At 42.0% G+C, this 27,822-nt stretch overlaps 2 protein-coding genes across 2 annotated transcripts in view; one reads left to right on the top strand and one right to left on the bottom strand.

Moving 5' to 3' along the window:
- Nucleotides 1-78: 78 nt before the first annotated feature.
- Nucleotides 79-8,377, bottom strand: tmem130 (transmembrane protein 130; the record flags this gene model as incomplete). Its single annotated transcript, XM_080455688.1, has 7 exons — nucleotides 79-225; nucleotides 2,061-2,161; nucleotides 3,740-3,942; nucleotides 4,851-4,935; nucleotides 5,174-5,322; nucleotides 5,413-5,584; nucleotides 8,368-8,377. 7 exons carry the CDS (start codon nucleotides 8,375-8,377, stop codon nucleotides 79-81), a joined length of 867 nt encoding a protein of 288 aa, XP_080311814.1.
- The window catches only part of baiap2l1a (BAR/IMD domain containing adaptor protein 2 like 1a), a 43,555-nt gene continuing 23,856 nt past the window's right edge, over nucleotides 8,124-27,822 (top strand). The window contains 6 exon segments of the mRNA XM_080454870.1: nucleotides 8,124-8,426; nucleotides 10,283-10,358; nucleotides 10,666-10,752; nucleotides 22,953-23,014; nucleotides 24,210-24,281; nucleotides 24,570-24,704. Of these exon segments, the coding sequence (XP_080310996.1) occupies nucleotides 8,376-8,426; nucleotides 10,283-10,358; nucleotides 10,666-10,752; nucleotides 22,953-23,014; nucleotides 24,210-24,281; nucleotides 24,570-24,704 (483 nt within the window). The 5' untranslated portion in view covers nucleotides 8,124-8,375.

The raw sequence follows: 27,822 nt of genomic DNA, 5'->3' as shown, positions 1-27,822 counted from the left end.
CTTATAGTAGGCTAAGAACGTCATCAAAGTATAAGCTATAAACACAACTCCATCGTACAACAAAGTATAAATTAGGCTTTAGTAGTAGTACTTAGTGGGCTGGTCATCGACGAGTGGCTGGTTCTCGCCATTGTTCACAGACGTGAAGGAGACCGAAACTCGACTTGGACCACTGCCGGGATTCTTCACGAACATCGCATTAGCGGCATTAGTGGAGGCAACAATCTGTGAATTAATATATACATACAGTACAGTAAATCACAATCCTTTTTCATCCCAATTCTTTTATCAGCCAGGTGTGGTTGCACATTTAAGAAATGTGTCTGGTGAGGTTGGTGCATATGTACACATTACACACATATTCAGTCAATTGTAAATCAATTTGACATCAACTCTTGTTAAGCCTAGATTTCAGCATGCCTATTGATGGTGTCATTGTGTTTAAAGAGCGCACCTCACATCTCATTATATAAAACTAATAATGATTATATATATACTAATATATATATAATAATAATAATTGTATCGCTATAAAAGTTAATAAATAAAGGTTTGTTTGTTTCTAATTCAAACTAATGTTACAAGTGCAGATAGGATCCTTGAATGTTGGACTTTAGTTCATTACAAAGTGAAGAGCATTTTGTCTGGAAACAGACTCATACTCCTTTTCGAACAGAGAATAACAAGAGCTCTTTCAAAGTTCATGTTTTTTTTAGATATGGGGACAAACTGTGTAATTATAAGGCATGTGAAACACAGTTCTTTGTTTTTTTGTTTAAAGCAAGAGAAGATTTTCATCCAAATGTCTGAAGATTGAAGTCGATAGTGAAAACAGAGCACTCAAACTAAAATGGAAAGAGAACGTGTTCATTCTACCCGGTTTCATCAATGCAAAGCCGTTCTATCTCATCTATCCACATCCTACCTATTGATTGCATAATGAGGGCTTCAGAGCCACAGTGCACCCTGCTGCCTGATACATGATTGTCTGTGCCAGTCATTCACTCTCAACATGTGTTTGTTGGAGCGCCCGGCCAAACCAGAAGCACCGTGAAGGATTCGGTGGGCAGGAAGTTGCAGAAACACCTGCTTCACCCGGATACCCTACCCACACTACATTTTGATGCTCAGTGATGGTGGCTAACCCCCCCCCTCCTGGCAGTATAGACTCTCTCCTGGCCCCCAAAAATGCATTTTGATTAATAATAAGATATATTGACTCTGTGAAGGTGTCCTATATAATATGCTGATTATACCCGTTAAAATACATCACTCTGCAAATTGGATGCCTATCCCATGGTTGTCATTTATTATGTGCCATAGATTAGACTACCTCCTTGTGGTCAAAATGTGAAAGAGCTTTGTGATGGTGAACTACAATGCCCTAGGAAAGTTCAACAGTATTAAAGTCACTTATAACAACTGCAAAATAAATCATGTTGTGTATCTATATTGTGTAACTTAATGTTGTTAAAACATTATTTGTTATCATAAATGCTATTGCTAACATGTTGTCAGTGTGGTATTATGGTCTTGTTGGTGACCTAAAGTGACTGCGTGTCTGTGCACTTATGGCCCGGTGAGTGTTTTGAATGATGAAGCCATAAGGAACCTATTTATCCAATTAACTTCCTGGTAGAACAGAAACTAAATTGTAAACTTATCAACTTGATAAGCAACCATACTTTGGTCTGGAATGTTTTTAGGCCATCGTCTATGACTCACGTCACTCACAGTATATTTAACATTACTGCTGACCATCAGTGTTGCCAATAGTCTGCTGATTATAAACGACTTTTGGCTTGTAATGACATGTATACTATTGATGCCGATATGATCCTTTAAGGCTAATTTAATGTTTTGGAGTTGGTATGTCATTAGAATAGTTTAGCGTATACAGTAAATTAGATTGCTTGTTATAGTTTTAATATTTTAATGTATGTAACTTGTAACTTTGTAAATGTGTAATTACCGGTAATTGATATGGTGTCTTGCATCTAGTGAAGCATCTCTATCTTGGTCATAAACATGAATAGATAGCAGTGTTTGCTGTTTATTACCTGCTTCTGAATTCTGGGGCGACATGTGATGACTGTGATGAAGGAAAACATGGCGAAAAAAACAGCCACACATGGCAGAATGAAGAACAGATGACTGAGCGCTGTGGTTAATACAAGGATAAGAAAGACAGTGCGTTAGTCATCACTCATCATACACATTTAGATAGAATACAAGGCCAGGTAGCTGAGTGTAGAAGAGAAGTGCCCAACTCTGAGGAGACTCAGTGAACTATGCAGCACTGGTTTTCATTCTAGACGCTTAATCAGGAACACATTTGGCACACCAGATGAATACAATGCTACCTGGAGTATCAGTCATCTGGATCTCCAGAACTAGAGTTGAAAACTAATACTGTTTACTGTAGACCTGTGGTTTCAACCGTTTCTGGATCAGGGTCCACTTGAAACTCTCAAAAAAACAGTTTAAAATAGTTCAAACACTCACAACGTGTCGATGTAGATCGGAACTATTTTGAAATGTTTTTCAAAGTAGTAAAATATAAGGGTTAAGGCGGCGCGCAAGATAGGGCCTTTTATGTTCTTATTTAACTGTATCACAATTAAATGTCTTTTTTTCAATGTTTTAAAGAAAATATAACATACCTTTGGTTTTGACTTTCATTTTTTAATATTAATGTTGATTAACTATCTTTCAAATCTGTGTTTTGCCAATTCTTTATTGCACTTGCAATATCCTCACGAGGTTGGGAAACACTGGACTATGGCTTGATTCCTCTAAAATGGCCTGAGGAAGACCTTTATAGGTTACTACTCCTACACATTATCTGTGCTGTGATTAAAATGTACCTGTCAGATCTTTCAGATCCCATTCCAATTGGATATGATTTTGCGTTTTGCACAAAATAGAACGTGAACGCAGCATCCAATTGCCATGACTGCGTGAACTTTGCACGCCGAACGGGATGCAGCCTGATTAAAGCTTGTTAACGGTATCACATGATCACCTAATATGTCTAATATAAGGTGATGTAATGTTGGTGAGTGTACAACATAACCTAACTACGATGAAAAGGTGTGGGTAACAGTAAAAATGACTGATAATGGTAGTGAATATACACTTTTTATGTATAATGCCTGGCAGCAAATGTAGGTGAGTTTGAATATAACTTAGGCTTATACGATGACAGGAGAAAATAGCATGGTTTGTAGTCTGCTCGGTTGACATTAAAAAGCAATTATCTTGTTTTTCTGTTTCGGATCACAAGTTCTCTGAACTCCCAGTGCCAGAGTCGAATCAATTGAACACAGCAGACATGTGCCTGCTGCGGTGTGAAGCCTACTGTTCAACCTGTTAACCCTTTACTTAGGTGACCGAAGTCCTACAGGGGTCCGTTTTTCCCTCTACACGAAATAACTTTGCCGAAAACAGCCGATGTGCAATTGTGAGATTGTATAGATCTGCTATTTTCAATTAATGTTCACCCCAGAATAGGGGTTCTGTTCTCTTGAGTGGCTGAACTGTCTCTCTGCCTGTGTAACTATACATTTGGTAATGCATAGCATTAAAAAAATTACATGCCCAAAACTGGGACACCAGGGTATAACTGACTAAAGCCTAATAAATGCAAACTATCCTTTACTCAGGCCCTCCCTTATCGCCACCACCTCTCCCTCCCTGCCCTGTCACTGTCCTCTGTCAGGCGTGACGGTCAACTCACGGTTCCTGCTGACGTAGATGCTGTAGGAGGTCTGCAGCTTGCTGACGTCGTTGCGGGCACTGATGTCGAGGCAGTGGAGCCCTGTGGAGGTGAAGGTGTAGTTGAGCAGCAGCGTGTTGGTGTCTATCATGGTCAGAGTGCAGCCCACCGGCGGTTCTGCCAAGCAGTCGGGCAGAATCCTCCAACATACCCACATGGGAGGACTGAGGAGAGAGAGACAGAGAGAGACAGACAGAGAACGAATGAGATCAAGAGAGACACTCACACCCACAGAAACAGAGAGAGAGAGACAGAGAGACAGAGAGACAGAGAGACAGAGAGACAGAGAGACAGAGAGACAGAGAGACAGAGAGACAGAGAGACAGAGAGAGTGAGGGACAGAGACAGACAAAGAGAGAGAGAGAGAGAGAGAGAGGTATGTGAAGATTCAGACAGACAGACAGACAGACAGACAGACAGACAGACAGACAGACAGACAGACAGACAGACAGACAGACAGACAGACAGACAGACAGACAGACAGACAGACAGACAGACAGACAGACAGACAGACAGACAGACAGACAGACAGACAGACAGACAGACAGACAGACAGACAGACGGACAGACGGACAGACGGACAGACGGACAGACGGAGAGGGGGAGAGGGGGAGAGGGGGAGAAGAAGACAAGAGGAGTTATAGGATGTTGGAGGCGATGGAGAGAATGATATAGAGAGAGATGGTTGGGAGATGACATAAAGAAAGTGGTGTCAGAGGGAGAAAAATACAGACAGAGGAAGGGAGGATTACAGTAAAGCAAGAGAGGAGAGAGGTGAATAAATGAGAGGGGGTGTTAGACGGGGATGAAAGAGAGAAAGAGAGACAAAGAGAGAGAGAGAGAGAGAGAGAGACAGGAATGAGGGGGGAGAGGGGGGGGGTTGGGGTGTCAGGTGACTCTGAGATCGTGGAGATACAGCGATCATGACCTGGTTCCAGATCCAGCGCTCCAGGTTTGTCACAGACACTCTCCATGAGTCAGACATCATTACATGGTATCTTCGATACCATCCTAAGCACGGGATGAATAAGGGGGCTTTCACACAGAAACTAGTAAACAGAAAATAGCTCACCTCCCGTCAACGTGGAAAGCCAAACTTGAGTTTTGAGACACATGGAATGATGTGGGCCCCTCCAGGTCAATGCTTTTGATGGTATCTAGAAAATAAATGCTTTCTGTCATTGGCTGATTTCACAAAATTTCCCCCCCACAGAACCATCAAGGTTCTGCCTTTTCTCTCTAATGTTTCACAAATGGTACGCTGACGCAGAGATTTAAGAATAGCTAGATTAAGCATAGCATCATTACAGGCTATGCATTCATTAGTATAGAGTAGTAATGTTACCATAAGCTGCATCGTTTTAAATGTAGTTCATAGTATGTGGATTTACAAACCCAGCACTTTTAAATTTATGGAATAGACGCCTTCCATTCCCTCTTCCTCCTCGTCTTCCATCTCTGCCCCCACCTTCAAGCGCAGAGTATAGTTCCCTGACTCTGCATAGTTGTAGTGCACAACCGGCTCCGTGCCTTCGATCACCGCTCTGCGTTAGAAGAAGGGGACGAAAACCTGGAATGTTATCATTTACATTTCTCAAAACGCTTAAAACCCCCTCTCTGTGTTATGATCGTACCCGTTTCCAAAATCCCACGTGTAGGTAAACTTGGCCGTTCGTAAAGTCTTCTGCGGGTCGAACAGCTCAAACATAGCTTCGGTTGGGACGTCCGAAGCCAGCTCTCCAGTGTCACGCATTAAGGTGGCATTTCCTTGCTTCTGGTAGAACACCAACTTCCCTGCAACACTTTCTAAATATGAAAGTGAAGTTATCAGACAATGAGACCACCAGTCAGTCATGTACTCAGGCATATACAGTACTTAAGTACAATTTGGATGTAGGTTACTTTACTTGAGTATTCTGTTTGATTTATAATGTACAGTAAGGCCTACTCCACTATGTCATCTCAAGGGCAAACGTTGTACTTTTTACTCCACTAATTATTTGACAGCTTTAGTTATTACTAGTTACATTGCAGATTTAGATTACTATAACAAAATATGCATTTACTTATAAATGATGAATTCTAATTATGTAATCACCCAGCAGCACATCAAGTAATGAAAATCAGCCCCACCTTTGGCTGCAACATTAAAGTGGTCAATACATTGATGCAATTCTAATTCAAATCCAATCATATGATTTTGAAATTGGCCATTCTGCATAATGAGTACTTTTACATTTGGTATACTGTAAATCTTTGATGCCAATACATTTGTACTTACTATTTTTTTAAATTGAATGCAGACCTTTTCTTATAACAGAGTATTTCTTCAGTGTGGTATCTATACTTTTAGCTAAGTAAAGCTAATAAATCTGACAACATAATGGGCTTCATGCCTTCATCACACAAAAGGTAATTACAGACATATAGATTTTAAAGCAAACTGTTGGATATAGCCTACCCAAATTGGATGGTGGATCTGCCACCACAGCCACTTGAAGGTCCAGTATGAGGGGAAGACATGCCAAGACCCACAACAAACCTTTACGTCTGAAAGTTTAATACAAAAATATCCAATGAGTAAAGTTAAATAAACAAGAAGACATTATCACTAATCAAACGTTTACCATACTGTATCCTAATTACCGATGCATATGCGCGTGTCCACTTGCAGAGGAGGCGAATGGAGGACCTCAGAAATTTAGAGAAAGATAGATACTTATAGGACATGGAGATGGTTGGAGTTGTGGTTCGTTGGAGCCATCAGAAGGGTATGTGTTTTTTCCATGTCAATACTGTAAAAGCTTCAAATCAACACCATGCGTGTCAATCATGTGCTTGGCTCAACAGTGACCTTTTGCACAGTGGCCCGCCTCTTCCAGTTAGATAAAGTTGCATTGCTTTGAATGGGTTGTTTCAAGATAGCCTACATTCCCTGAACGAAATAGAAATGTGAATTTCATAGTAAAACTTTTTTTTTGGTATCGTTATAAAGCAATTCAATAATTCAATGTTATTTCATGGGGATGAGGAGGGGTCGATTGGGCCTATCTGTGAGAAGAATGTCATCAGCACCCTTTTATTATAAATAAATATCCACCTGGGGGCGCCAAATATACAAGAAATAGACAATCCCGGGGAAAACTTTCTGGAAATGAATAGCGTACAGTTATCTTTCTCAACTGAAACTCTGAGCCCAAATAGGCTACCATGGAAAATACGCTAACTTGGTATACCTGGCAAGAATAGAATAGAACAGATCAGAATAGAATAGAATATAGGGTGCCCTTGTTGTGGCCTCATTAAGCAGCCAACCTGGGTTCGAGTTTGACCCTTCGATGCATGTCCTTATAATGTCTCTCTCCAATCACTTCCTGTCTCTTCTCCACTATCTAGATGTAAATAAAGATATGTGGTGGTAGAAGCCAAGGACCTACGGCATATGCCTGGATCAAGACTATCATAGATGTATTTTATCGATTTTGACATTTGCATATCTATGATACGAAAGTATAAAGTCAGACTCGATTAAATACATCTATGATAGTCTTGATCCAAGGCTAGCATATATGCATAGGCGTTTAGCACCCCCCACACACACACACACACACACACACACACACACACACACACACACACACACACACACACACACACACACACACACACACACACACACACACACACACACACACACACACACACACACACACACACACACACACACACACACACACACACACACACACACACACACACACACACACACACACACACACACACACACACACACACACACACACACACACACACACACACACACACACACACACACACACACACACACACACACACACACACACACACACACACACACACACACACACACACACACACACACACACACACACACACACACACACACACACACACACACACACACACACACACACACACACACACACACACACACACACACACACACACACACACACACACACACACACACACACACACACACACACACACACACACACACACACACACACACACACACACACACACACACACACACACACACACACACACACACACACACACACACACACACACACACACACACACACACACACACACACACACACACACACACACACACAGACTGAGAGAAGAGCGAGCACGAGGTGCCCAGCCCTGACATGTCATCATCCCAAATTCTAATGAGCGTGCATGACACCGAAAGTGCTTGACTAGTGGTGTGACGTCACGCCCCCCCGCCACGCCCCCCACCGGTGACACACACACACACACGCAGACACACACACCGGCTCCCTGACAGAGGAGCCCGTCAGTTATAGAGTAGTTTTGACCAGGGAAACATCTGATCCGTTTCTACAGGGTTGATCGTGCGTTCAGACGGACCCCCATGTGAGGGACCACACTGGGTGCTAAGAGTCTGGAATCAACTTTGACGTGCTGGGGAAACACTTGGATTTACTATTCAGAGTAGTCGGACATATTCCTATTTTTTCTTTCTTTTCTTTCTTTTAATTTCTTTTAAATCTTATAAGGGACTTTAGTTATTATACCCGCAGACATGTCTCGAGTTCCAGAAGACGTGAACAAGCTTACTGAAAGTACATATAAGGTGAGTGAAGGAGCTTAATTGCAAGACGCTTGGTGGCAACCAATGCTAGAATATTGTTTTCCCTGTAGTTTCTATTTGTATAATGTTGATGTTATCATGTTGGTAGATATGGTGCCTTGTGAAATATAGCCTAGAACAGTGGGTTCTCAACCTGTGGGTCGGGGCCCCCAGGGGGTCCCCACATGATTATTTTTTTTGGGGGGGGGGGGGGTGGGGGGGTGAAGTGATGAAAGTGAAGTGATTTAAGGACTTTCAAGACTTTTTAATACCTTAAAAAAAACTAAAAAACATTACTGCATCAAAAGTAATCAACTAATTGTACTATAAAAATGGTCAAACACTGTCCAAATTGTCAAATAATATAAGAAAGAGGCAAAGAATTGTGAAAATAGCAGATCTACAAGCGCACAACGCCTCATGTTGCGAAGCTTTGTGAGCTTGTAGATCAGCTATCTATTTTCACAATATTTATCTGTGGAACCCTCTCAAACTAAATGTAATGCTAAATGTAATGCCTCAACTCTTACAATTCCAAGTGCTTATCAGGGTGGGGGTCCCCAGTTCAAATATGATTCTTTTGGGGGGTCGTGGCCTGAAAAGGTTGAGAACCACTGGGCTAGAACAACAATAACACAGAGATTCCAATGCCAGTGACACACCCTGTTTTAATTTTAGGAGATACACATGAAGATAAATAAAAAAAACACTTAAAACCGCACTGCAGTTGGAGCACTTATTTGTAATTGCCCAGTTTGTCAATCTCCCTAATTAAGTCCCTACATCTATCTTGCTGTAGTTGCTCACTGCATGATTAGATGAGATCAATAGTCATTAGATGATTAGCATATCATCAGAATCAACTTAGAATCAGAATCTATCCTCTAATCAGGCGCTGATATGTAATCACCTTAATCAGCAGGTGAAGTTGCACTGAACTGGGGCTTGTGTGTCTGTGTCATTGTTTGAGGTGAATTATACCTGCAATTACACATGCCACAGTTTCAGCAAGGCTGGGAGAAAGAGTATAGGAACCTGTTTCTCTATTTTCCCTCACTGTGTTCTGTTCCTTTTTTTCCTGTTCATGAGTGCAGTGCAAGTAAAGCCATACCTGCCCCTTCATTGTTCTATTATTGAGGGTGTGCCTGGGGAATAGAGAGAGGGAGAGAGAGAGAGAGAGGTGAACAGCACTTGATTGTCAAGGCATTTCAATAGGGAGGGTTGAGGTTCACGCTGCAAAAATAGAAACAACTTTGTGAGGGACTTCGCTCTCTCTCTCACAGAGCTGTAAAATGTGAAGGGTCAAGTTAAACATTGACATTTTTTTTATTATTCTCTTCTGGAGTTATTTATAGAAGAGCCAAACAAACAGAGGCAGCCAATAAAAAAAAATCATTTTTTAAAACCCTGTACGGTTTTGATTAATATTGACATATCATTCACCCACACCACAAAAATAGCTATGGACTAGGTCCTTTGGAACGCTAAGAAATGGGCTTGTATGTATGTGTGTGTGTGTGTGTGTGTGTGTGTGTGTGTGTGTGTGTGTGTGTGTGTGTGTGTGTGTGTGTGTGTGTGTGTGTGTGTGTGTGTGTGTGAGAGAGAGAGAGAGAGAGAGAGAGAGAGAGAGAGAGAGAGAGAGAGAGAGAGAGAGAGAGAGAGAGTGAGAGAGAGAGAGAGAGAGAGAGAGAGAGAGAGAGAGAGAGAGAGAGAGAGAGAGAGAGTGAGACAAAGATGGGGGGCATACAGGTGTTTTGTACCTGTGTTGCAACAGTGCCTAGAAAATGGCAGCTATGAATGGATCGTCACCTATTTCTCCCTGTGTTCCTCCATCATAACCTTTCCTCTCTTTGTTCTAGAATGTGATGGAAAACTTCAACCCAGGTCTAAGGAACCTGGTCAATCTGGGGAAGAACTTTGAGAAATCAGTTGCAGGTATACATACCATTCGTTAATCAACACACCAACAAACCACATGTGTTTTTTTTTTTTTACTCTGGCATGTTATGATTTTGTTGGTGACTTGAGCCTCTTTGAAGGCTCAAGTCATGAGTGATATATAGATACTTCATCTCTATATCAAACCAATATTGTATACATTTGCTATAGTCTGTGCTCACTCCAATGTGCATATATTTTTAGTTTTTCTAAACTTTGTTGCATTTTACAATACAATACAATTGCCTCATCAGTGCGTCTCTAAAAGTAAAACCACCCATCTTGTGTTTCTCTTTGTTCACAGCGATGACCCTTGCCGGAAAGGCCTACTTTGATGCTGTGTCAAAGATTGGAGAAAACGCTGCTGTGTCACCCGTCTCTAGAGAACTCGGTGAGTTTCATACCAGTAACAACCCCCCCCAATCAAACCATGGCACCCACTACAACTGAAAGTACCAAGGACTGCATGTATTTAGCGTTGTTTCGCTTTCTTATAAACAAAACATTGGAGCGATGTAGAACACTACTAAACTGCATACTAAGTATGACCTTTGTTCCTAAAAGTGTGTGTGTGTGTGTGTGTGTGTGTGTGTGTGTGTGTGTGTGTGTGTGTGTGTGTGTGTGTGTGTGAGAGAGAGAGAGAGAGAGAGAGAGAGAGAGAGAGAGAGAGAGAGAGAGAGAGAGAGAGAGAGAGAGAGAGAGAGAGAGAGAGAGAAGAGAGAAGAGAGAGACTTATAAGAAGCATGGAAGCCCTGGTAGCTAATAGTTTCCCAATTCCATTCCTGTGAGTTTCTGATAAGGTTGTGCTCGGCTACATTTCTACATTTAGTACACAGTTGTTTGTAGTCTCCTGGTGTCAGCCTCCCTTCTCTTTAATGTTACAGCCTTGTTCACCCCTGTAGAAATTTCACTCTTAACGGGACATATTTTTGCTCATGTAAACAACACTGCCACTGACGTAAAAAACGTAATTTGTCCCGTTTACCAATCCTGCCACTGACGTAAAAAACGTAATTTTTTTTTTTTTTTTTTTTTTTTAGTTTTTTTTTCAAATTTGACCCAAAGACCAAGGAGATATGATTGTTTAAAGATCTACACTCCCATCCACTTCCTTGTTAACTTAAAACTTAAAAATTCTGTATCTCGGCTCCTGAGTACTTTTTTTTTTCAATGAAAAATCTCTGGCAGTGGGCAAACGCGGCCAGCAATAATTGTGGCAGTGAATGAGTTAATGCCTTTCAATCAGTAAATCATTTATTTTCGCCTCTCTGTTGCTCCTCTCCGTGTCTCTAAGCCTATGTACCATTAAGATTACACAGGCTTCTATTCATTCTCCATATGTCTCAACAGCTATGACTAAAATATGACCAGTTTTGTCCAGGGGGACTCGTAACTCTATGTTGTTAGGATCCATTAAGAGGTATATTTTGCATTGTCCTGTTAAGCGCAATGCTGCAGAAAGGTTCTGTGTTGAAGGTTAGGTTGTTTTGCACAAAGACCCATGGGTGTTGAATGGATCCAGTGCAGTATACCTTTTTAAAAGCCCTGAGGATTTTCACAAACCTGACCAGTGACCACAGCGTGAAGAGGGAATGTCTATTATGCTTGCTTTACTCCCTCTAGCTCCCCTTTTAATTACTTTTCTGTGTATTTGAAGTGTGTGGAATGCATGCACGTTTGTACGCCTGTGTTTGCGCGCGCGCACACACACACACACACACACACACGCACACACGCACAGACACACACACACACACACACACACACACACACACACACACACACACACACACACACACACACCACACACACACACACACACACACACACAAAGGCATGCACAGTATGTGTACATTCCCACGTGTGTGTGTGTGTGTGTGTGTGTGTGTGTGTGTGTGTGTGTGTGTGTGTGTGCGTGTGCGTGTGCGTGTGCGTGTGCGTGTGTGTGTGTGCGCCTACGGCATCTTTAGCCACAGAATGAAAATCGATAGAAAAGATTCCTCAACCACTGACAAGGGCTCAACTTAAGTGTCCCGCTCACATACAGTAATAACATAATTATACAGTAGCTACAAGAGTCCACTCAATATGCCAAATAATCGACCAGACATGACAGGGGTGTATCTTTTTAGAAGGCATTCCTCTTCTATAAACGCTAGCTCTTCAGTCAGTCCTTGTCTGCGTGGAGCAGGCCTTCAGCAAGACCCTGTGAATTCTCTCACACACTGTGCATTCAGTGCGAAGTGGCAAACAGACAGAACAAACAGACAGAGACAGAGAAGAGACTCTTCCCACTGTCTCGATCTTCATCCCCCATCCCTCCATCTGGTCTCACCAAATATGGGGAGTCTCGGTGCGTGGTACTGATAGTTTTTAAGTCTTAAATGAATGCTTCTTCATGCAACTGTGTCTCTCGATTGTTGAAGACAACAGCGTTATTTTCTGACAAGCGACATGGTCGTACGATAAATACATTTGGCCTTAAGCTGAAGTGTGATTGACTCACTCTCAAAAGGATGATATAGAATCAGATTATGATTTAGCACACAGTGTTCTGTAAACAGAATTTAGTATGATTAAGGGATTATTGTACAATGGAATAGCGTTCAACATAGTTTGACAGTTTTCCCAGAATGACACTGAAAAGCTATCTTGTTGCTCTGCAGCCCTCTAACTACTTCAAAGAGTTTGTTTTTCCCCTAAATTCTATCACCGCATTATCATATTTCATTTCATATTGTGGTCTGTGGCCACAGTAAGTCCTTTAAGTCAAGAGCCCAGGCATTTTCTCTCACTGCACATACACACAGAGGAAGAGAAAAGTACTTGTTTTTGTTTAACCGGGAAAGCGTCTGTGTCATTTTAGATTTTTGCTATTTAGCAACATAGGTTTTTCAGAAAACTCTTTGGATTTAGAACAGTGGTTCTCAAAAATAGCCGCTCTGCGAGCTTGTACATCCGCTATTTGTCATTTCTTTTTGAAAAATCTTGAAAGTGTCTGAAAAATCTTCTTTTCTGGGGGGTCCCTGGCACAAAACATTTTCAGATGGGGGGGGCCGTGGCCAAATCAATTTGGGATTCCTTGGCACGAAAAAGTTTGAGAACAACTGATTTAGAAGGCATTTGTAGAATCGGCCTCAAGTCTTAATGTGTTAATTAGGCCCTCTGAAAGCACAGATGAGCAGACTTTGAGGCTGTGTTAGTTAGTGTTATTCCCAATGCTACACACAGTATTGTGTGAACCCGGGTTGACCCCCTTCTTTCTTCCTTGTGACTTTTGAAAACAGCAGTGGTTCCGTTAGCATAGAGCAGGGGTTCTCAAACATTCTCACGTCAAGGCCTCCCAAACTGATACATATTAGACCTCCATTTGAAAGGAGTTTGTGCCAGAGAAGCTTTCAAAAATGTTGAAGTTTTCTTCTTTTGCTGGAACCCCCTGAAACTCGTTCCAAGGACCCCTGGGGCCCCGGGACCCTACTTTGAGAACCACTTTCATAGAGAACCGTCAGCTTATCGTCTCTAATTGCTTGGAGAAGTCACGATATAGACTAGTGATACCGATAACCTTTAAAGAGGGAAAGGTTTCCCACTTCTCCTACTTCAGAGACCCATATCTGGCACGTCCTCCATTGTGTGTTCATCTAATGGGTCAACCTTTTACCAGTAATATGTTAGTAGAACACTTGATAATGAGAGAAAACTAAGAATCGGGTAAAATGTCAATATGATATTAATAAAAATAATATTATAATATGATAGTATTTAAATCCCAGCTGCTTGGAAATGTCTATGAGAGTTTTATTGTTGACCAAGACATTTAGGGCAAGATGAGACGATCTACAAGCTCACAATAATAATAATAATATTAATGAATAATGAAATATTTTACAAGACTGTGTCCAAGACTGTGTCATAATCTGCCTTTGAGAGAGAGAAGCAAAGTCCAGAAAGGTAGAAATAGAATAGTGAATGAGGAATCATAGACTACCAGTCTCCCTCTTTAATGTGATGGACAGACCTGGTTGTTGTGCATGCATTTCTCATCATCATCATCATCATCATCATCATCATCACTGTTTGTCCATACTGACTGACCACATCCTGTATATATGAACCATATATGGACACTAGTTGGTACCCTACCATTACTCAAAGCATATCTCTAGTTACCATTCTCATGGTAATTAATTTCACACAATCACAGTCCCCGATTGCAGGTTGTAAAATGGCCATATACTATCCATCATACCATATAGATGGGGGTCGTAGTTTTCAATGGTTCTACAATTAGACGCTTCCTGCACTGGGAGCGAGAGTGGACTCCACGGGGAGTTGCCACTGCACTTGAAAAAGCAGCAGGTTTTGAGAGAATGAAAATGTTATTGAAGAAAGAATAGCGCGGTCCCCACCCCTTCCACCTTTTCTCCCAGTTGTTTGTCAAGCCTCGGCAGAAATTGTTTTTTTGAGATATCGAGGCATGCTGTCGGTAAGAGACATGGTAAATGGCATGCCAGTGTGTGTGTGTGTGCGCGCGCACGCGCGTGCGTGTGTGTGTGTGTGTGTGTGTGTGTGTGTGTGTGTGTGTGTGTGTGTGTGTGTGTGTGTGTGTGTGTGTGTGTGTGTGTGTGTGTGTGTGTGTGTGTGTGCGTGTGTGTGTGTGTGTGAGTGTTTCTTTCTCACTGATGGCAAATAGGTTTTTGACATTTGAGAGGACATATCTTGTGTTTGAAGCTTGTGAAATTGTAGAATTTCACAACCTTGACATAAATGCTGTATTTTCTTCTGAAGTGAAGTGGCTGGCTTGGGGTTTAGATTTAGTAGACTTCAGTATGTATGCCACAGCAGCTACTGCTGAATGGCAGCGTATACATAAAAACATTATAATAGTAATAATGACCCAGGTAAAGTAAAGGTAAATGTCCATGTTTGCTTCTATTCTTTTCATCCCATTCAGTGTTCACCAGGCCATAACCCCTCAGGGCCAGTGCCACATACCCATGTCACACTCCACAGCTCTCCAAACAAACACTTAATAAGACCTCCATCAACCATTAAACTAAAGGCTCTGGTTATCTCTGCCAAGAGATCGTGTTTTAACCCCTGCGTGTGTGTGTGTGTGTGTGTGTGTGTGTGTGTGTGTGTGTGTGTGTGTGTGTGTGTGTGTGTGTGTGTGTGTGGTGTGCGTTTTGCGTCACAGAAGCGCGCAGCCCCGTGCGCAAGCATGTGCGCACGCTCGTGAGTCGAGCCCATTGGTCGAAACCGTTTTCGCTCGTTCATGTTGAGGCCCCAGGCCTGCAGTACCATGAATGGCCAGCATGTCCATTTGGCTTCAATGAAACCACTGGGTTCTGGGGGCTTGGTCAGTCCGCAGCTAATATCGCATACCACTTGCACTGACTGGGCAGATCATATTTATTGTGCCTGCTTATTGTAGAACTCAATTCTTGACAACAATGTCATTCTTTTATTGTATAGTCACAGTGTAAATATTCCTCCAGGCTATGGGTTAAGCGCCCTTCTACCAACTAGCCAGTTACAACACCCCTATCTCTCCGGTTTATGAGATGTAGCAGGACTAGACTAGACAACTGCAGATATTGAAGTTCACAGATGCACGCCGATATTTAACCAACTTACATTCATAAACGTTGTCCTTTTTTTGCCTCTATGCCAAATATATTCACAGAACATAGCCGATCTACAAGTGCACAACACATCACGTTGCGGTACATTGTGAGCTTGTAGATCTGCTATCTTTGCCTAATGTTTGTGGTTAAGTCAGAGAGAAACCCAGAGAGAGGTTATGTGGGCCCGAACTCTACATGTGAGGGCTGCATTGTGGCCTGGACCTCTAGTATTTAAAAAATAGCTAAAATAGGCATTCTACAAGCTTCTGTGAGCTTTTACTATTTTTGCTTTTTATTTTATTAAAATTTTTGAACATTTTTGCCTGTAAGGACTAAGGAGGGTTGAAAGGTACCAGTTTGAAAGGATTGAAAACAAGGATTGCTCCACTCAAAGTACTACAATCAATTTGACATTTATGCTGGTGACACATCCATATGAAATCAGAAAAGGTGGCCCTGGGTGGGGCTCATCTGTGGCAACCTCCAAACACTCACTCTCTGTCTGCCTGCGTGGAACGGAATGCATTGAATGGAGAAACTCAGTCATCCTGACTCAGATAGGTGGTGGCCATATTTCATACGATATCAGGCTGCATTGACACAGTCTCAGGGCCAACGGTAAATCCTGTGAGGTCCACCTTGATTTACAGCCTTAATAGTGAGTTCTGCAAAGTTCAGGTTTTGCTGGTCAGCAGTGGTGTAAAGTAACTAAGTACATTTACTTAAGTACTGTACTTAAGTACACTTTTGAGGAATTTTTACTTTATTGGAGTATTTCCAATTTTCAGTACTTTTACTTCTACTCCACTACATCTTCAGAGGCAAATATTGTACTTTTACTCCGCTACATCTCAGAGGCAAATATTGTACTTTTACTCCACTACATCTCAGAGGCAAATATTGTACTTTTACTCCGCTACAATTATTTGAAAACTTTAGTTACTAGTTACTTTTCAGATATACATTATGATATTATAAGACATACATTAACCACTTCAGCCCTATTTTATACATAGGCTATTTGAAAATAGCCGATCTACAAGCTCACAACGCATCGCGATGCGTTGTGAGCTTGTAGATCTGCTATTTTCAAACATTTTAGTGCTTTTACTTTTGGTACTTTACGTATATTTTGATGCCAATACTTTTGTACTTTTACTCAAGTACATTTTGAACACAGGCCTTTTACTTGTAACAGAGTATTTCTACATTGCAGTATTGATACTTTTACTTAAGTAAAACATTTGAGTACTTTTTCCACCACTGTTGGTCAGCAAATGTATGGTAACAAGAACAAGTAACACAAAGATAGATCAATTGTAAAAGTTAACGTTTTTATCAGACCAGGGGGGAAAATACCTCACTCGTCTCATATACTTTCACTGTTTCCTGTAACTGCCTTATCAAACATTAGCCTAGACGGGGATTATGTGTCCACAAGGGCTCCAACAGCTCATAAATAACGTCACTTATGGTGCGTGCTCAAGGCGTTGCTGTGTGTCCCTTCAACAGACTCATAAAACAGCTATTTGATACCGGGTGTCGCAGGTGTTGGTTTGTGTACCTATTGAGGCGTTTCGCTTTCATGTTGTTCATGCTTTTGTAATTGTACAAACTGTACTGTAACAAGGTAACAGCTTTGAAAGTATGTCACCCTCCAATGTACATTTTAAAAATCCTCCCCACAATCACAGAATTGAGACTATGAGCGTGTGTTTTGATTAAATCAAGCGACCTTATCTGCTGGCTAGAGGAAGGGCAGAGTTGGATAAAGGAGTATAAATCATAGAGGGTACGCTGTGCACTTTTCCAAAATCATGTTTTATCACCCTTTCTTTGTCGCATACACCGTCAGCAGCCAGGGACCCTAAACTTGGATCAACCTAGCTGCCATAATCATAATAATGGAGGAAATATGACTGTCAAAGTCTTTATATTCTTTTCAGCCAGGAATGGAAACCTTTTAAAGTTATTAATAGTTATTCTTGTTGTTCATCCCATTTAACCCATTCAATCCGGGAACACACACGCATGTTTTAGATTTCTTTGGGCTATTTTTTTTTAAATCGTGAAAATTTGCACACATCTTTGAATACATATTTTTTTAAAGTGAGCATTTGTAACTCACATTTTTGCTTCTGGGGGGGTCCCTGGAACAAAATATTTTGAGAAGTGGGTCCGCGGCCAAATACATGTCATTTGCACACATTTTCACGATTTTTCTAAAATAGCAGATCTACAAGCTCATAGCGCGGCACTCGGTGCCGCGCTATGAGCTTGTATATCTGCTATTTTTCAATAGCCAAAGAAATCTAAAAATGACACAGATTCTTCCCCGGTCTAAATGGGTTAACTGAGATTTTTTTGTTCTTATTTCTATCCTCTGGTTTTCCACAAAAAACACCCCACTCATACAATGCATAAGAAATCAAATGCTACCCTAGTAAAAAAAAAATTGTGACGTCTTTCCATAACTTTGTTGCCCTGTGCACCTGCAGTGGGAGAGAACGTGCAGAGATTTAGAAGTCAACCATATCTTCTGTTGACATTTTTACACCTCAGTTCTCACACCTCGTTACCGTGGAGAGGAAACCTGCTAGGTGTTTGTTCTGTGTTCACATTGTAGCCTCTCTCTCTCTCTCTCTCTCTCTCTCTCTCTCTCTCTCACCCACATCTTTCTGTCTGTCTCTTTCTCTCGATCGCTCTTTCTGTCAACTCATTCCTTCCCAACTTACATAAGACCCAGTTACTTTCTCTCTTCAGGTTGCTTATTTGACAGACCTTAAGTGGTTAGATGACAGACGTATGCTATACCATCTGTCAGGGATATCAGGCCATCACGTTTACATTTCAAGCATTTCACTGACACTCTTATCCGTTATTTAAAAAAAAAACGTAATACTCCCACACACACTTTTCTCTGCTTTATTTATCATCAGGGAAATATCCTGATGTCCTGATGAAGGTCCTTGTTTGACTGAAACACTGATAAATAAAGCATAGAAAAGTGCGCACAGGAGCATGCAGTTTCTTTCCTAAAGTGTTTACCTAAGGGATTTTACTCTCAGCACCACGACCATTTTTGAGAGTGTGCACATTGATCTCTCCTTGCACCCTTGCATATCCAAAGCACCTTGTAACAACACAGGGAGATGTCTTGCTCAGGGACATTCCGACATGTCGACTGTGCGAGCCAGTGAATCGAAACGACAAATAATGACAAATGCAGCTCTTGTTCTTAAGTGTGCCTCTTAGCTTTCATATCGGCTATTGTTGTTCTTATCTGTTCTTTTCGTCTTTTGTATGACTGCTTTAACTGCCATGGCGACAAAATCTTGAGATCAATAAAGGTTTTTCTATCTATCTATCTAAGAGTCGAACCGGTGACATTCTGATTCCCAGATGGCCTCTCTACCCACTCTTCTACAGCCGGAGGCCAGAGCCCTAGTGTTATAACAAGGTCCCTGTGATCCTAGAATGATCGATCGCGTTGATCGAGAGAGCAGGCTGTCATCTGAAACCCCCCCAGAGGTGATACTCGCAGGTGTACCACGGCCTCCCAGAATTCTTCCCATTCCTCCCACACACCCTCCTCGGCTCGAACCTCTCCCAGTCTCTCTATCTGTTCCCCTCATGCATGCAGTTTGTTGTTGGGGACCGTATAAACATCCCTCCAAACCCCCCCCCCATCCCCCGTCCCGCCTCGTCTGAAGCACAAAGGCAGCATTTACCAGTACGTTCTGTTGACCTTCAGAGGGCAATGTTGTTGTAGCTGGACGCCGTAGCAGACCTGCCGAGTGAAGCAGAGAGGTACAAGCTCTGTTTCACCACGGCAGAGCTGAGGTCAGTCTGTATGTGCGTGTAGGGCAGGAGATATCACAGGGGAGTAAATTGTACGTGTATGTTGAGTCACGTCTCTGTTGAGTCACGTCTCTCTCTCTCTGCGTGTGTGTGTGTGTGTGTGTGTGTGTGTGTGTGTGTGTGTGTGTGTGTGTGTGTGTGTGTGTGTGTGTGTGTGTGTGAGGTGAGGTGAGGTAGGGCCAAGGACAAGGTATATGTCAGGTGTATGTCAGGTCAAGTGTGTTTGTGTTTGTGAATATATGCGTGCATGTGTGTGCATGAGCACGTGTGTGTGTGTGCGTGTGTGCGTGTGTGGTTGTGTGTGTGTGTGTGTGTGTGTGTGTGTGTGTGTGTGTGTGTGTGTGTGTGTGTGTGTGTGTGTGTGTGTGTGTGTGTGTGTGTGTGTGTGTGTGTGTTATTTCACACTTGCTCTGGCAATGTAAACATATATTTTTTCATGCCAGTAAAGCCCTTTGAATTGAATAGAATAAATTGAGAGAGAGAGAGAGAGAGAGAGAGACAGAGACAGAGACAGAGACAGAGACAGAGACAGAGACAGAGACAGAGACAGAGACAGAGACAGAGACAGAGACAGAGACAGAGACAGAGAGAGTTTGTCGGCACATACAGTACCGTGTGTCTGCTGGTGACTGCAAACACACAAGTCTGCGAGTGCGCATATGCTTGAGTGCATACTGTACGTGGTTCAGGAATATTGTTTGTTCAGAATATTTGGGTGGTGTTTTGTTGACATGCATTTTTTTCTCCTCCTGAAATAATACTGCTGCATGGCAAGACCTTTATGCCGCTCCTTCCGTCACCTCCCTGTCAAAACACGACTACAGTGTCATGCTGTAGGTGTTGAAAATCACCTCGTCCCCTCACCTTTCTATTGCTTTATAGTTCATTCATTTATACTTAATTCACAGGTTAAGGCACAGATTGTCACTGTGAAAGTAAATTATACAATGTACAAATACAATAATACCCTTTGACCAACATGTTCTTTGAACAAGTCCTTTACAATAAACAAATGATAAAAATCTTCTTTTTTCTCACATAGAGAAAAAAGTAAAGAAGATATGCTAAGAGATAGGATAAGTATGTGACAAACTCCAAGCGACGAGGCCAGGGAGGTGTGTGCGTGCGTGCGTGCGTGCGTGCGTGCGTGCGTGCGTGCGTGCGTGCGTGCGTGCGTGCGTGCGTGCGTGCGTGCGTGCGTGCGTGCGTGCGTGCGTGCGTGCGTGCGTGCGTGCGTGCGTGCGTGCGTGCGTGCGTGCGTGCCAGACTGTAAAATCCTGAGTGTTCATTTATCCACTTTAATCCTGGTGTCCCAATTTTGGGCATGTTTCTGTTGGGGAAAAAGGAAAACAAATTATGAGGATTTTCAAAGATTTATTTCGAAAATCGCAGATCTAGTAGTTAACTTGATGATACTTAATGCTTAAATGAACACTGAAGATTTGACTGTGTGCCCATTCAACGCCCACAACGTAACAATGCCCAGATATGATGTACTCTTTCTTATATGTCTGTGCTTTTACAGGTTTTACCAGAACATGGTCTGTCCTACAGTAAACCCCATAGTCTAGATTTCACCCCATTGTGATCATAGAAGCACTATAAACTGTGCAGCTCTAATTGTCCCTCCTGTTTACAGTATTGACTGACTGGCTCCTATTGTCCCACATCATATGCTGCACATCTACGGCGTACTGGATTTGTGAATGGAGATTGTTCTGTATCTAACTGCACAACAACAGAGCATTTTGTAGAGGTTACTTATTCACAGCTGTTCAAATACTGTCTGGTTTGAAAGAGAATTTGTCTGTGAAATATGTAAAAATGTTGTTCGAGGCTTGATGGAAAAAGAGATGATGTCTACACAGAAAATTGAAAAAAACGGGTGCCAATGACAACCAGTCAAGATGCTGACTGAGGAGATAACACGACAAAGTTGAGACCTGTCTCAACTTTGTTGTGTTATCTCCCCAGTCAGCATCTTGACTGGTTGCCCGTGGTCAGTGGTGTAAAGTAACTAAGTACATTTACTCAAGTACTGTACTTGGGTACTATTTTGAGGTATTTTTTACTTTAGTGGAGTATTTCCAATTTTCAGTACTTTTACTTCTACTCCACTACATCTCAGAGGCAAATGTTGTACTTTTACTCCACTGCAATTATTTGAAACCTTTAGTAACTAGTTACCGGTACTTTGCAGATCTAAATTATTATATTATAAAACATACATTAACCCCTTTAGCCCTGTTTTATACAAGCTCACAACGCGTCGCGAAGCGACACGTTGTGAGCTTGTAGATCTGCTATTTTCAATTATTTTAGTACTTTTACTTTTGGTACTTTAAGTATATTTTGATGCCAATACTTTTGTACTTTTACTCAAGTACATTTTGAATTCCGGACCTTTACTTGTAACAGAGTATTTCTACATTGCAGTATTGATACTTTTACTTAAGTGAAACATTTGAGTACTTTTTCCACCACTGTGCCGTGGTGCTCTTGAGCCAGGCAGGCACTTACTGTACTGTACGGTTGAGTTCACTGGAACACTGTGGTTGTAGTGGGAAGCTCCTGTACAATAGGTGTGAATGTGTGTGTTAGTGCATGAATGGCAGCCACGGCGCACATGGTGTTGTAAGAGCACTGTTTCCCACACACACACACACACACACACATCTTTGGGTCGCAAACCAATTTTCATGGGTCACAAGTAAATATCCCTTTATTTTTTTGTTTTAATTATTATTATTTAAAAAAAATGTCCACAAAAATCCCCCAAAATGCAAAAATAAATCATGAATTAAAAAGAAATTAAATTATTTTTGAATAATACAAAAAATCCAAGAAATTCCATAAATTAGAAAACAAATGTTTAAGAAGTAGTGAAAATAGCCGATCTACAAGCTCGATGCGACATGTTGTGAGCTGGTAGATCTGTTATTTTCACTAGCTTGGGTCCTGCATGGGCAGACAAACAATGTCTCTTTTGGGTCTCGAGCTAAAAAGTTTGGGAACCAGTGTTGAAGAGGACCATTAGTATTTCCCTGAATAATAGATGGAGTTTTATTCTTGAACTAAATGTTGTTTCTGTTGTTCCTTCTAGGTGTGGTTCTGGTGGACATCGCAGAGGTCCACATGAAACTCCAACAGGAGCTGGAGGACAATGTAAGTGATGTAGTTGAACTTTGTAACTCTGCAGGGACAGGCAATGTGCTCCACAGGAAGTAAATACTAATCTACTGTACACACAAATCCACAAATCCATTGCATTTTGGCTCACCACAGGCATTTGCTGAAGACACACACACACACACACACACACACACACACACACACACACACACACACACACACACACACACACACACACACACACACACACACACACACACACACACACCGTGGCAATTATGTCATCATCAGGAAAACCTTTGGTATTCACTCAGGTCCAGAACAGCAACGCTTGCAAGTTGCCTTGTCTTCTTTCCAATTATCATTTGTAAGATTAAGGATATTCTTTTTGCTACCATTACATGTATCATTACATACTTAAAGGATACTACTTGGTCAATTAAAACATTCTTCTCAGGTCACATGACCTCAGTAACCCTTTTTTGTAGCTCATGCCAGTTTTTGCATTGTTGTGGCAAAAAAGGGAAAGTTTGATGTGCAAAAAGGGGTGTGACTGCATTTCATTGCCTCAAGTGAGACGGCAATGTGCAATTAACTGCAGACACAAATAGCCCCAAAATTAGTGAGATGAGTAAACACAGCTGTACGAGGTCTTCAAAGAAACACATTGTTTAATTGAGTTTCATATACTGCCTCGCATGCACTCTACCACACTTTCACCATTATGAACTTCTCCTACGATCCCTGAGCTTCCTTCGTGCGAAACTTTAGTTAACCAATAAACCCTATTAGTTGTCCGGTGTACCCCAGGGCTCTACACTAGGTCTACTCCTTTTTTCTCTCAACACCTCTCTTCGCCCCCAAAATAGCCGTTCTACCAGCTCACAATGATTCACATATTCCGACGTGTTGTGAGCTTGTGGAGCTGCTATTTAGCTGAATGTTCGCCCCCAGAATAGGGATGCTAGGGTTCATGTGGTTAAGTTCTGTCTTATCTGCGATGGGGGAAAGTTGTAAATCTTTAACCTTAGCGGTGCCGATAAGGCAGCCAGGCCTACACTCAGGAGCCCATTATCGCACATTCCACCTCCCACGCTCCATTCTAGTTATCATAATGTCCCCATCATGCCATGTGACTGCACTGTATACACACACATGGGCACATCAGCCCATGTTTAGGTTGAAGGATGTTGGATTTGAACTTGTGGTATTTGTGTTGTTTCTACAGTTCAAGACGTTCCACAGGGATATTGTCACCGAGCTGGAGAAGAAGACGGACATGGATATAAAATACATGAACGTAAGTGATGGCTGGTGTGTGGGGCTCAATGTCCCAATGCCATAATCATTTGGCATTCTTGTCCACTGTCCCTATCTATCTATCTATCTATCTATCTATCTATCTATCTATCTATCTATCTATCTATCTATCTATCTATCTATCTATCTATCTATCTATCTATCTATCTATCTATCTATCTATCTATCTATCTATCTATCTATCTCATCCCTCCATCTATTCATGCATCCCTTACATTCTATTGTTGTCTGTATCTCTGAGTGTGATGTTGGATGTCCCCCATCATAGGCCACGTTCAAGCGCTACCAGTCAGAACACAAGGTGAAGCAGGAGTCCCTGGAGCGCTCTCAAAAAGACCTGAAGACGCTGAGGAGGAAGAGCCAGGGGAAACACGCCTCCAAGTACGAGATCAGAGAGAACGAGGTGAGAGGGACCATGACCCATGAGCACCATAGCTAGAACACGTTTATGAGATGAGATGAGGTGAGGTGAGGTGAGGGGAGGTGAGGTGAGGGGAGGTGAGGTGAGACCCTGACTTCGTTTTAATCTTGGGGAATGGCATGTTTGTGTGAAAGCCGTGGCCCGTGTCATCTAGCACGCAGCATCCTGCTGTCAGTGAGATTAGTCCATGGATGTACTATGATCGGATCAATACCATTTGTATGGGGGCACAGGACTTGAGGACCTCCAATCTTATGGATGAAAAATTCACACTATATTCATTTACTGCATCTAAATCTTCTAACTGAGCAGGGGATGGTTGTGTGCCATTGGATTTTTGCCAACGAAAAGAGTTTGGCAAGCATAGTTCTCGGGTAGTATTGGGGCATGGAGAATTGCCAAACGACACACAGCTCTTCTGCCACTTGCATACCATCGGATTGAATAAAGGAAGAGGCGAGGAACAAGAAGTGTTCATTTATTTGTAGTCATGTTGCTGAAACTCCTGGTAGTCACTAATCATTGTGACAAGGTCAAGTGTCAAGGCTATGCTTACAGAAGCAACCCCCATCAATGAGAGACCTCCCAATTAAGTAAGGATCATCTCTAATAGATAAAAGGGTATTTAAGTTATGTATTTACATTCACTACAAGAGTAAAGTGACATACTGTAGAAGTGACATTGGTAAAACTCTTTTGATCTTAACATTTACTAGTAAAGGGACGATGACAGATGAACGCACTGGAGCAGGGGACTCGGGAGACACCACGCCTTAAGCTGTCGATACATTCTTTTTGTTCATGTTAAATGGAGTAAATCCATAGCATTTTGGCTCACTACAGATGTTTGCTGAAGGCACACACACACACACACACACACACACACACACACACACACACACACACACACACACACACACACACACACACACACACACACACACACACACACACACACACACTCACACACACACACACACACACACACACACACACACACACACACACACACACACACACACACACACACACACACTGGACAAATGTACACAAATTCATGCATGGACGTACTCACATGCACTTGTAAACACAGGCACCGCAAGGCTGATAAGATCCAGGCTGATTGGGCGAGGGCAAAGTGGCTTTAATCTTTTCCAAATGGAGGGTCTGATGGTTTCAGTGTTGCAAGCTAATTGATGGAGACTCGCTGTCGAGTGAACAACATACACACGGTTGACTTTGAAGTATTTTACTGGCTAGCGTTATCATAGTGCTTGCTTTCATAGATTTAGACTCTTTAGACTGTCTTTAGTGGCTGGCAGGGTGGCATAACGTACGATAACTGAAAGGACACAAGTTCAGTCCACGGAAGAGTCCATTGGCCATATTCACATGGTGGCCATTTCGGTCTTATGTCATAGTGGGGGGTATTTGGTAACCATTTAGTACCATTTTTAGATTTGAGCTAAAAAGCATTATTTTACACTTTGGCTATTCAAAAATAGCAGATATACAAGCTCATAGCACGGCACCGAGTGCCGCGCTATGAGCTTGTAGATCTGCTATTTTTGATAAATCGTAAAAAAAAACTGCAAATCTTTGAATATATACTTTTTCAAGCGAACATTTGTAACTCAAATCTTTGCTTCTGGGGGTCCCTGGAACAAAATATTTTGAGATGGGGGTCCTTGGCCAAATACATATACATTTTGGGGTCCTTGACATGAAAAAGTTTGAGAACCACTGAAAAAAAAATATATGTTTTAGAAGACATTCTAAAAACATACATTTTATAGAATCGGCTTCAGGTCTTAATGGGTTAAGAAAAGTGTTATACAAATAAAGTTTATTATTATATTATTACTATTTTGACCGTGTTACTAAGTTCGATGTGTCCATCAACAGACATGTGTCCTGTCAAAGTGTCCTTACTTGTGGTGAGGGAGTGATATGTGTACTTGGACCTTTTCAGAATTGATGTACGGTATAGGCAGTCTTTATTCTCTCCTGTTGTCCAGTAACAAGGACAGGAACCGAATAGTCTGACACCTCAGACATAGAAATCCTTCATAAATCATTGTGACAAAGATGAGCGATAGCGTCAGTGTGTGTGACAAGGCTGTCTGAGTAATAACTCCAATCTCTATCTTGTGGTATTTTATTGACCCCCATGGCGCCATTGTGATGAGTAACAGAGGCCAGTTTATTTTAGAGAATCACTGAGAAAAAACATTTCCTTGAGTGGAAAACATAAAAGCATCAGTCATGGGCTGTGCATTTAGATATGCATTTATCGTGGATGTCTCTGTGCAGCGCTCTGTGTTATTGACCATGTTCACACAGCGTCAACCCTGCTGGGTTTGGCATCCTCCCAAACCTAACCGGTATGAATCTGGTCAATTGTCTGTATTTCTATCTCTTTGTGTCTTTCTTTTACTGTTTTTTCACCCCTTTCTCTCCCTCGCACTTTCTCTGTCTCTTTTCCTTTCCCCTTCGCTCTCTCCCTCCCTCCCTCCCTCCCTCCCTCCCTCTCTCCCTCCCTCCAACTACCCTCTTCCTTCTCTTTCTTTTCTCCCTCTGTTGCTAATATCAGTATCAGTGTTTATCTTAGCACTTGAATGGCACTCCCTTTGAAAAAAGAGGCTCCTTGTCTGGGTGGAGCTTTAATAAGCCTGCGTGTTGCTGTGTAGAGGGGAGCTGACACTCAGGCCCCTCCCTCTCACAGGTGTCAATGGTCTCTCATTGTCTGATGAAAATGACACCTGTGGACCAAAGGAGGGGGAGAGGGGGAGGTAGAGGCAGAGAGAGAGAGAAGGGGGAGACAGGGAGAGAGAGAGGGGGGGGGGATTACAAACAACCCAGAAAGAGTTTGAAAACATGATTAATCCTATATTAAAATTGTCTTAAGGGAGGACCCGGGCCGTGGGCCAACATAAACAAACCCCATAGGCAGGACCACGACCACTCTGACTCAGACATAACCATAAACAAACCCTTTACGCCCGTATATAGGCAGGGAACACCCATAGCCTGTCTGGTGGCATAGCCATGTCTAGTATTGGTGGGTTGTATCTGTAACAACAAATGTGCAGGTTTACCA

Source organism: Gymnoscopelus braueri (assembly GCF_963280865.1).
Source record: "Gymnoscopelus braueri genome assembly, chromosome: 17".
NCBI classification, from domain to species: Eukaryota; Metazoa; Chordata; class Actinopteri; order Myctophiformes; family Myctophidae; genus Gymnoscopelus; species Gymnoscopelus braueri.
The sequence above is the reverse complement of the archived record's forward strand: the minus strand, read 5'-3'. Positions and strand labels throughout refer to the sequence as shown.